We start from the raw sequence: 10,050 nt of genomic DNA, 5'->3' as shown, positions 1-10,050 counted from the left end.
GGGTCAAAACATTTTACTGGATTATGGAATGTTAACCCAGAATTTGTTTTGATTCTTGGATGTACTTAATGATGCCAACTAACTTTATTTACTTTCTTGTTTACATGCGGGGGCTTTTGTTTTTAAAAATTATTTTGTTAAAAAAAAAATTCCAATAAAGATTTATTGCTATTATGCTTTTTTCCCTTATCTTTTACTCTATTATTGGCTTCTGCTAAATTAACATTTTTATGCATATCTGGTAATTTTTCAAAAGAATGATTTTTATTATTTTCCTAGGAAGAAAATTAGGTAACTCTCTTCCTTACATTTTAACAAATGTCATTTCTATGAATTAGCAGCTGAAATAGGACTGATGTTTATGAATGGAGGAAGCCTAAGAATTGGTGGTTTCACATGAAATTGATCTGATCACTCCTTTTCCAGAACTTGCAGGGGATAAACATTTTTAAATACTATTTTTAAACAGGTAAGTCTTAGTGATTTCCTTTATTTTCAGTCAAACATGGATACTATAGAAGACTTTGGGACCCAAAGGAGAGTGGGGAGCCATTCTGATTTGGCTATATTTATAAAATGCTCCTGTGGTCCATTTTCACAGTCATAAATTTTATACTGTTACACTATCCTTTACTAAAAATAAAACTTATTTTCAGTCCTTAAATTAGGAAACAAGGATTATTATACATTGAATTCAATGAAAATATAGTTGACCCTTCAACAGTGTGGGTGTTATTAGGTAGGGGCACTGACCCCATGCAGTCACAAATCCACACATAACTTTTGACTTCCCAAAAACTTAATTACTCAAAGCTTACTGTTGACCAGAAAACTTACCAATAACGTCAATTAACATATATTTTGTATGTTACCTGTATTGTATTTTGTATAATAAAGTAAGAGAGAGAAAGGAAAATGTTAAGAAAATTCATAAAAGTAAATACATATATGGTACTGTCTATATTTATTGAAAAAAAAAAAAAAACTGCACGTAAGTGAACCTGCAAAGTTTAAACCAATGTTGTTCAATGGTCAACTGTACTGACTTTTTTTTTTTTTTTTTTTTTTTTTTTTGCTTGCTTTCCCTAACTTCTCTTTTTTGGCAAAAGGATTACTTTAACAACTGTTGTCAAACAAGAGGTTGCCAATAGAGAGAAAAAGAGCATAGCAATACCTCTGTTATCAAGAAGGATGCAGCCCAATGTCACATTCTATTACTGGATGTAAAAGTCATGGGTGGGGGGTGCCTGGGTGGCTCAGTGGGTTAAACCACTGCCTTCAGCTCAGTCATGATCTCAGGGTCCTGGGATCGAGTCCCGCATCAGGCTCTTTGCTCAGCAGGGAGCCTGCTTCTCTCTCTCTCTCTCTCTCTCTCTCTGCCTGCCTCTCTGCCTACTTGTGATCTTTCTCTGTCAAATAAATAAATAAAATCTTAAAAAAAAAAAAGATTTAAAAAAGTCATGGGTGGTAGAGATTTCAGGGTATCAGAGAAGTGGAATGTGGTATGAAAATCTCAGTACTGATAATAATAGCTAGCCTTAGGAAACATAAAATGACCATCTGTCAGATGATTGTGTTGTGTAGACTACATTCTGTGCTCTGAGAGGAGTGCCTGGCAATGGCAGGCCCAGTGGAAAGGGGCTCAAGATTGTGACCCTTTAAGACCAGAGATAATCTGGTAGCCGTGGGCTTTATTTTATTCAACCTGCACAGGGATACATATTTTATTACTTGCATTTAAGTGCCTTTAGGAGAAAACTGTACTCTCCCCTTAGCCCCAAGTACATCCCTTACTAGCTCCGTAGCCACACTTTTAGCCTGATCCCTGTGGGCCTAATTTAAATATGTGCTCCTATTTTAGACACTCCCTTGTTAAAACACAGTGTGTTTCTAGAGACCAATGATGGCTTCCTCCTTTGATGCCATTATTTAGGTTTTTGGAGCAGCAGAAAAATGGATCAGTTTTTCAATTTCCTCTCTGTAGAAATTGAGTCCTTTCAAGGGACATAAGACCGTTCTTCCATACTTACTTCCTTTAAAAAGTCAATTGAATTGAATTCACTGTAGAGGAAGCCTAGGATTGTAAAGTTTGATTTAAGGCACTCTAATTGTTGGAGCACCACACAACAGACCGTTCCCTTACTCCGCTCCCCCACACTCCCCAGAACCTGAATGCAGGTGCGCACAGACATACTGCTCCCATCCCTGATGGGTGAAAATGGATCTAGTAAAAAAATCTTTATTAAAATCTTTACTAAAAAAAGTCTTTACTAAAAAAATCTTTACTAGATCCTTGTGGATCTAGTAAAAAAATGAAAATTTTTTTTACTAGATCAATCCTTCCACCATTAGAAATGGAAAGATAAATTTATGAATGAGTGTCAACCACTCCTACCAGATAAAGCTGATTGTATGAATTGTATAACTGACAAATCTGTTCTAATGGACTATACTAAATTCCTGAAGATTTACCACTGAAGAGTTCACAACAACATAGGATGTCAAGACTATGGCTAAAGTCAGCTTTGCCATTTATTCTCAAATAAGATTCCCAAATTTGCCTTGGAAATTACATTTGCTATTTGTCTAATTGCAGTTTAGCACTCTAAATAACACCTATTTTTTATAAAAACATCAATATCTATTAAAATATTTCATTAATACAAATACATGAACTGTAAATACCAGTACACTTAAACTAACTTGTGAATAAAGATTTGCTATTTCAATATTAAGTATTGATCCAAAATAATTCCTTTTAAGGAGAAAGATTACTTCCCAACGTTTGTTGTATCTAAACTGGAATGACCTTATGGGTGAATGTCTGATAAGATTATGATCATATATGTATGTCATGATGATAACAGCATACATACATGCTTATTTTTGGCTAAAGATTAAATGTTCCCAGCAGATTCATAAAGAGCAAAAAGTCACTATTATTTTGCATCCCATTTTGTTTCTATTTGCAACTTTCAGACATGCATATTTGCATTTTTGTGTATGTATATAGGATGTATATATGTTTGTATATACATCCTATCCCTGCCCTTTGCAAACTAAAGAATCCCTTTGCAATCAGTGTGTGTGGTAAGCTGGTGAAGTATACAGAGAAGGAACTGACATATCTACATGGCTGAATAACTTGGAATTTACTCTTGAATAATAAGTTTTTGTATATATATATTTTATTCAACATTTCCTGTGTGCTAGATATATATGTAAGCATAGATGATTAAACCACTGAAAAAGATCTCTTTTTGTTAATAACACATCAGAATTTCTCATCTTCCAATTCGTGGTGATTATGTGTGCATGAACACATGAGATCTATGGAGATTATGACCTGTACAATGCTTGGTCTTAAATTAATATAAAAACCATGATACTGGACAGTATAACTTATTCAGTAAGCATTCTAAATCAGTAATAAAAGTTGGTCTAATTATTTCCATTTGTGTTATATAAAATAAGTTAGATAAACATTGCCAGCAGATTATTTAAACGCAAAAAAGGCCACTTAGATATTACCTTATAGTTTGCTTCTACTTGCAAATTTCAAAGAAGTGCATTCTTATAAATTAAATAAATATGTTCCTTGGATATAATTCCCCAAATTTAAATATGTAATATGTCAAGCTTTTTCATCAATAATAAATCATACTCTAACCAATAAAACCAAAATGATAGTCTTTTTTGATAGGATTGCTGATGATTTTCTGGTTGTGAGACTTAAATCATGTTATTAAGTTAGGCACCGTTCAAGTTCATAGCGGCTGTTAACAGCCCACTCACTCCTTTGGTGATTTAACAAAGACAGCACGCCCACTTTGTTCCTCCCGGGCAATGGAGGAACAAAGACAAACAAACCAGGTATCATTCTTGTGCTGTGGTAGCTTACAGAAGAGCTGTTCGGGGTTCAAGAATCCACAAAAGATATTTTCTATAAATAAACAACAAAAAAGCTAAATCTCTGGGAAGAATAAAAGATAAAAAGTATCGCTTCTGATTAAGATTTATTTCTAAATGCACTAATAAAATTCAGAGGCACCTCTGCCTCTTAAGTGCAAACTATTCAGTTCAAACTATTAGAGCTGATGGTAAGCAGGATATTGGTTAATCAATTTTCTAATTGTATCTTCTGTTGTGATTTTCTTTACTTGGCATTGTGGCTGAAATGTTAAAAAGCTAATAAACAGCCTTTGGAAAAGGAATCAGACTAGAAGACCACATGTACACTGTGTGTGTGCGTGTGCATGTGTGTGTCTGTAGATAGAGCCAGAGGGAGAGAGAGAAAGAATGTGAGAGGATCACTGTTTTATTCCTGTTGGTATCTTTGGTTGAAACATGCACAGTTTGGCTTCAGAGAATAATTCCTTTAAAGAAAATAATTCATCAATATTTAAGTTGTATTCTCTTTTAAAAAAGTAGAAAAGCTTCTGTAAAAGTTACTGATATAAAATGATTTTTGAAGCCAACCAAATATCCAATTTCTATTTTTGTTGAAGAAGAGAAAGGAATGAAAAAAAAAATTGGCTGTCACACAATAATAAATTTTATCTGCATTCAAGATGTTCCTTAGAAATAGTAAATAAACTCTGATTAAGACTTGTTTTCACCCGTTTTTCTCTCTGCCTTCGATTGCAAAACCAAACTCTTACTACTTCTTTCTCAAGATTCAGTTCTTCAGCCATTCGCATGATCTCTTGAGAGGAAGGTTTATTCTGTTCTCCGAAGTGCCTCTCCAGAGCATCTTTAGCAGCAATACTGAGGGGAGGGGCGTAGAGAAAGAAGGGGGAGATGATAGTGTTTTTATGATGTTTTGGCAGATCCAAATTAAGTAGTGTTGAATACCCTAAATATCAACATTAATACTATTTAAAGACTTTGAAAGCCCTTCCAAAGCGTCAACAAAGCTAAATATGCGGTCTGTAGAATATTTAGATGCTTGTCTTATGCAGGGTATCCTGAGCCAAGTAAGAGGAAAGTGGTAAGGTGTTCTGGGCTTTCTGTATTTATCCCATTTTGTGCCACTAGAGGGCACTGATTTCCTAAAAAGGAAATGAACATTGGTGCAGGCATTTCTAAATGTCTCTAAGAAATCATGTTATTTACAATAGATGAAGTGTTCAGTGAACTCATCGACCAAAACAAAACCTGTATTTTAGAATTTCCTCTGTAATTTTTATGCAAATCACCAAAAGATCAGCAATTTTTCTGGTTTGAAATGCAAGGTATCCTGTTGGACTTTGAGACTGAAACACTGATGACTAGTTTTGCTGTTTTTAATAACATAGATACCAAGTTGCCACAGCAAGATGTATCGAAAAGGACAACAGAAATGATCACTCTCTGTAGAAGTGATTGTTCAATTTGTATTTTATCTAAGACTTGTAGAGCAAGTGCTCTTGAATCAAATAACCTACTTTTCTATCAAATGTTAAGAATTACTAGCTCTCCCTTTCTCACTACTAAACTACTAAATTACGCTTTTTCACCAATCTTGTTTTTTTCAGTGGACTCTACTCACCCTACATTTCTGTTTCGTTACACCTATACTATCCTCACTCTCCTGTTTGTATTATAAGTTCCATCTCCTCTGGATGTTTTAATATCAATACCTTATTGTTGTTCTTCGCTTCCGTTTTCTTTCATTCGCTCCCACTTTTTCATTGTACAAAGCTGTCATGTGGGGAAAAGAGAAATGATTACAAAAACAAAGCAGGTTCAAAAAAAAATCAGATTTGAGTTTCAAATATTCTTTGTAAAGCGATGCAAAATAAAGTCACTATGCATTTTTGTCTTAGATTTTTGCACTCTTCATTATTTTATAGTACAAGACCAAGATACAGATGTTAATGCAGAAATATTAACTTTGCACAGACAACTGTCTATTAGTGGTATCCTGACCATACTTTTCTTGGAACACTTGCTTTAAATGCTTTCAAGCCTTGCTTTTTATCCAGCCTTCTCATTAGTTGAGTAGATAATTTTATTACATTACCAATTGCTTCTGTACTTACTTGGAAGACTGGTGTGCACAAATGCTCTGGTTACAGTAATATCAGGTTATAAAAATTCATGGATGATCACTACAGTACGAACAGAGCCAGAAAATCTGGATGTGTTAAAAAAAATCATTTCACCACTTCACGCCTCTGCCACATTATCCAGAAAGCGTCCTTATGCAGCTTCTTTTCTCACTATATTTACCTTCTCAAGAAACTTATTTCTGCACATGCATGAGCTTTCCTCTTTTTGGGAATATGAAACATTTATTTTTCATCTGAAAGAGAAAAAAGCCAACTAAACTGCAAACCTCTCTGCTTTAGCTTAAATCCTAGCAAGGAAGCTATCGTTTGTAGGTTAAGACATCACAGAGCCTATAACTTCAGTACCTCCTACTTGCTCAGCTTCCTCCAGCCATTTAGATAATATTGCTTTTAGCTTGCAGGCATTTTTAAAGCTGAGCTGCAGGTTTTCGAATCGGCAGATAGTTGTTTGACTGAATTCAGAGCCGTGCACAGCTGCCAGGGCTTCCCCGACGTTGGTTTGGGTGTAGCCTGTGAAAGGGCAGGAGAGATCTGTTAGCTTCAGCTCTTCTAGAAGCATTCATTTTGGCCGGTTATCACAGAAATTGTGTCCTTCTTCATCAACTATTACATATTGCTTTAAAGCATATATTCATTGGCAATTTAAAATTGCTTAGTAAGTTCAGTGCAGAATTGCTCAGTACTCTAAAAAATACTTCTAGTTATCTTTTTCTAGAAGTCAAAATTATTCAGACAGGAACCCCTGCCATTCACAATATTTAGTGAAACTGGGTAGATATGTCATAAACATGTTATATATAAGATACTTATAAATTCTTTCTCTCTACTCTTATTAAATACCTGATATATGCTCAACAATATAGTATATTAAATGTAATACATAAGTTATAATGATATAAATATTTTTATCTCAACTGTAAGAGTACAAAATTCAACTATATTGTTAAACGGTACCAAATAAAAATAAGAATTATGCTGACTTTCCCTGAAAACGTGTTTATTATGACAGTGAGATCACCCAATATTTTACATGTATTTCTGAGCACATTCATTTTATCATTTGGTAATGCTTCTATCTTCAGGCCAAAGCTCTGTTTAGATTGTCCCAAAATATTTTTAGAGTACAGGTTAGTATCAACCATCAACACAGAATTTGAAATACAGCCATATGAATAGCAAACTGAAAATGGCTGTTACAAAGATGCCCACTGCTGTGTTTATTCCATATAATAACTGCATCTTAATTCAGGGCCTAAAGCTATATATCTGTATGCATAAAACAGCTACGTACAATGCCCATCAATAAATATCATTACAAAATTACCTGTGCTTCATGCCACAAGTGCAGACGGTGGAACTATCATTTTCAATCCATTTAAGAGATACACTACTTCATGAATTCAAGTCAAGGTTAATTATTATAGTTATTTTATGTTAAGAACACTATTGAATAGAAAGTGTGCAAACAGACAGTTCAGAGAATTACAAATGACTGTAAAACACGTGAAATAACACTTTTCAATCTTCACACATAAATTTGAAATGAAACCACCAGAGCACGTGGGTGGCTCCGTCAGGTAAGCACTGGACTCTTGATTTCGGCTCAGGTCATGATCTCAGGGTCACAAGATGGAGCCCCGTGTGGGGCTCTGCACGGGATGTGGAGCCTGCTTACGGTTCTCTGTCTCCCTCTCCCTCTCTCCTACCACTTGCACGTGCGCTCTCTTCCCTTCTCAAGAAAAACAAACAAAAAACAAAAACAAAAAACCCAAAAACCTACCGCGGGAACCACTTCAACCTATCTGATTTGCAAAGATCCAAAAGATTAGACCATAGTTTTCCTTCAATAATTTATTCTATGTGCTGCCAGTCACTGTTCTAAGTGCTGAGGATATGCTTTTAAGGAAAAGCAAAAGTGGATAAAGAAAAAACTACTGATTTCATAGAGATTATATTCTAAGGAGTTTGCCAAGTGACACTCGTGGTGGTGGTAAAATTTGGCATAACCTCTATATAGACCAATTTGATGACATCTATCAGAATTACAAATATACGTGCACTTTAAGAAATTGTGTATATTGGGGCGCCTGGGTGGCTCAGTGGGTTAAAGCCTCTGCCTTCGGCTCAGGTCATGAACCCAGAGTCCTGGAATTGAGCCCTGCATAGGGCTCTCTGCTCAGCGGGGAACCGGCTTCTTCCTCTCTCTCTGCCTGCCTCTGCCTACTTGTGATCTCTCTCTCTGTCAAATAAATAAATAAAATCTTAAAAAAAAATGTGTGTATTTATACAGGTACAAAATGCCATCAGTGGAGTGAATCATTGTAGGGTGGTTTTTAACAATGTAAGATTGGAGACAACCTAAATTTATCATCAGTAGGGGACTGGTTAAATAATATATTCATGAAATGAAATTTGATAGACCTATTTAAAAAATCTCTCTAAAAATTAATAAGGAAAGCTCTATCAGATAAATGGTTAAATAAAAAAAAATCTGAAGATATGTAAGTATTTGCTTATATGTGCAAATGGTATCTCTGGAAGGATGCAAAGAAACCAACAACATTGATAAACAGGAAAGACAAACATAAAAAATACATTTCACTTACACCCTTTATGCCTTTGAATCATATGAATGGCTCATCTATTCAAAAAAGTTCAAACAAAATAGGGAGAAAAACAAGCACTTCAAAGTTAATCTTGAGGTAGGTAAGTTGAAAAAAAAATATCAATTAAAAAATCTATGTATTTAGGATCTATAGAATGAACACGGAAATAAAGGGGTTTTTTTTGGGGGGGGTAGGATTTTCATAATTGGACTAACTTAAATCCACAGCACAGATGTAGAATGAGAAGTATCGTGGACTTCTGAGCAGAGAATAAGAGACTGACCAGTACGATCAAGGATTTGCAGACCAAGTTGTATGCCCATTACCCTTAAGAAGTGCATACCTAACTTAATTCTTCTCACTTTAAATTCATTGGCAAACTTCTCAAGTTCTCGGATTTCTGGAGAATCCATGTCTATTGGCTCTTCCACCAATTTACTTTTCCGCCTGAGTTCCTGCTTGAAATCAGTGACGGTGGGGTCCTCTGCCAGGAGAGGCTGGTGCATGGAAGGAAAGCCATGACTCAAGGTGTGGTCAGGAAACTTATAAAGACAAGGTGTTAAGCTACCTGTGAATAAACAAAGAAAGAGAAAGAAAAGGGCCATTTGTAATTATCCGCCATTTCTACACAAGCAAAAGTTTTGCACCTTAGAAGCCATTATTCCCCTGCAGCCATCACAATTCTACAAGGTTAAATAACATTCAGCTGTCTGAAATGGAAGTCAGGGTAGCGTAGTATAAATGTGGTTATTTCTTTTCCACCTTCCTCAGAGCAGTGAAAACAAAAATAACGCCAAAGAGCAAATTCTCTCAGAAGTATGTTTTCCATTATTTTGTTTTCTCTTAGAAGACACTTGTTCCTGTGAATCTGAGGTTCAACTGAAACCCGGATGTATGTTTTGACCTCTGTTTTAATTCATTACACAATCTGCGATGTTTATTATAATCAAGGCATATGCTGGGAAGTTTTCTTAGGATTCGAAAATGGACTTTACGATATTAAGAAAGTCCATGGTTTTATCAGCCAGTGCTTAATTTCAAGGGGAAATAATCATGTCTTTTTAAAAATTGAATGAAGGCAGGTAAAAAGAAAAGTATGAGAACATAAAATACACTAATATGCTTAAATAGATTCAAGGAGTGAATAGAAAAAAGTAATTTCTAAAGTTCTATTAAAAAGTCAGCAACAAGATTTCTTGAAAAGTATACAATATAATGGAATCATTTCTTGATTATTATTTAAGAAACAAAAGTAAGTGGCAGGAAGGGTGTAATTCTAGATATGAATTACACCCATAAATGAAGCATTAGATCAGTTGATTGAGTTAAATGATAAATGACCAAAAAAGATCTAATTCTTAAAAAAAATTGTTTCCAGATTTCATTCTTTA

The 10,050-nt window shown here is 34.9% G+C and overlaps 1 protein-coding gene across 7 annotated transcripts in view; it reads right to left on the bottom strand.

Annotated features, from left to right (window-relative positions):
* Window positions 1–4,530: 4,530 nt before the first annotated feature.
* The window catches only part of POU1F1 (POU class 1 homeobox 1), a 42,058-nt gene continuing 36,538 nt past the window's right edge, over window positions 4,531–10,050 (bottom strand). For 5 of the 7 annotated variants that reach the window (XM_032352054.1, XM_032352051.1, XM_032352073.1 and 2 more), the window contains 4 exons: window positions 9,003–9,227; window positions 6,399–6,563; window positions 5,622–5,682; window positions 4,531–4,767 (listed from right to left, as the gene is read on the bottom strand). In XM_032352054.1, coding sequence (XP_032207945.1) covers window positions 4,557–4,767; window positions 5,622–5,682; window positions 6,399–6,563; window positions 9,003–9,227 — 662 coding nt within the window. In that variant the 3' untranslated portion in view covers window positions 4,531–4,556. Of the gene's footprint in view, window positions 4,768–5,530; window positions 5,683–6,213; window positions 6,287–6,398; window positions 6,564–9,002; window positions 9,228–10,050 lie in introns of all 7 variants that reach the window. The other 2 variants (XR_004287742.1, XR_004287740.1) reach the window with 2 other exon arrangements.

The sequence above is a fragment of the Mustela erminea genome, chromosome 1 (assembly GCF_009829155.1).
Source record: "Mustela erminea isolate mMusErm1 chromosome 1, mMusErm1.Pri, whole genome shotgun sequence".
Taxonomy (NCBI): Eukaryota; Metazoa; Chordata; class Mammalia; order Carnivora; family Mustelidae; genus Mustela; species Mustela erminea.
This window is presented reverse-complemented; position numbering and strand designations above follow the sequence as displayed.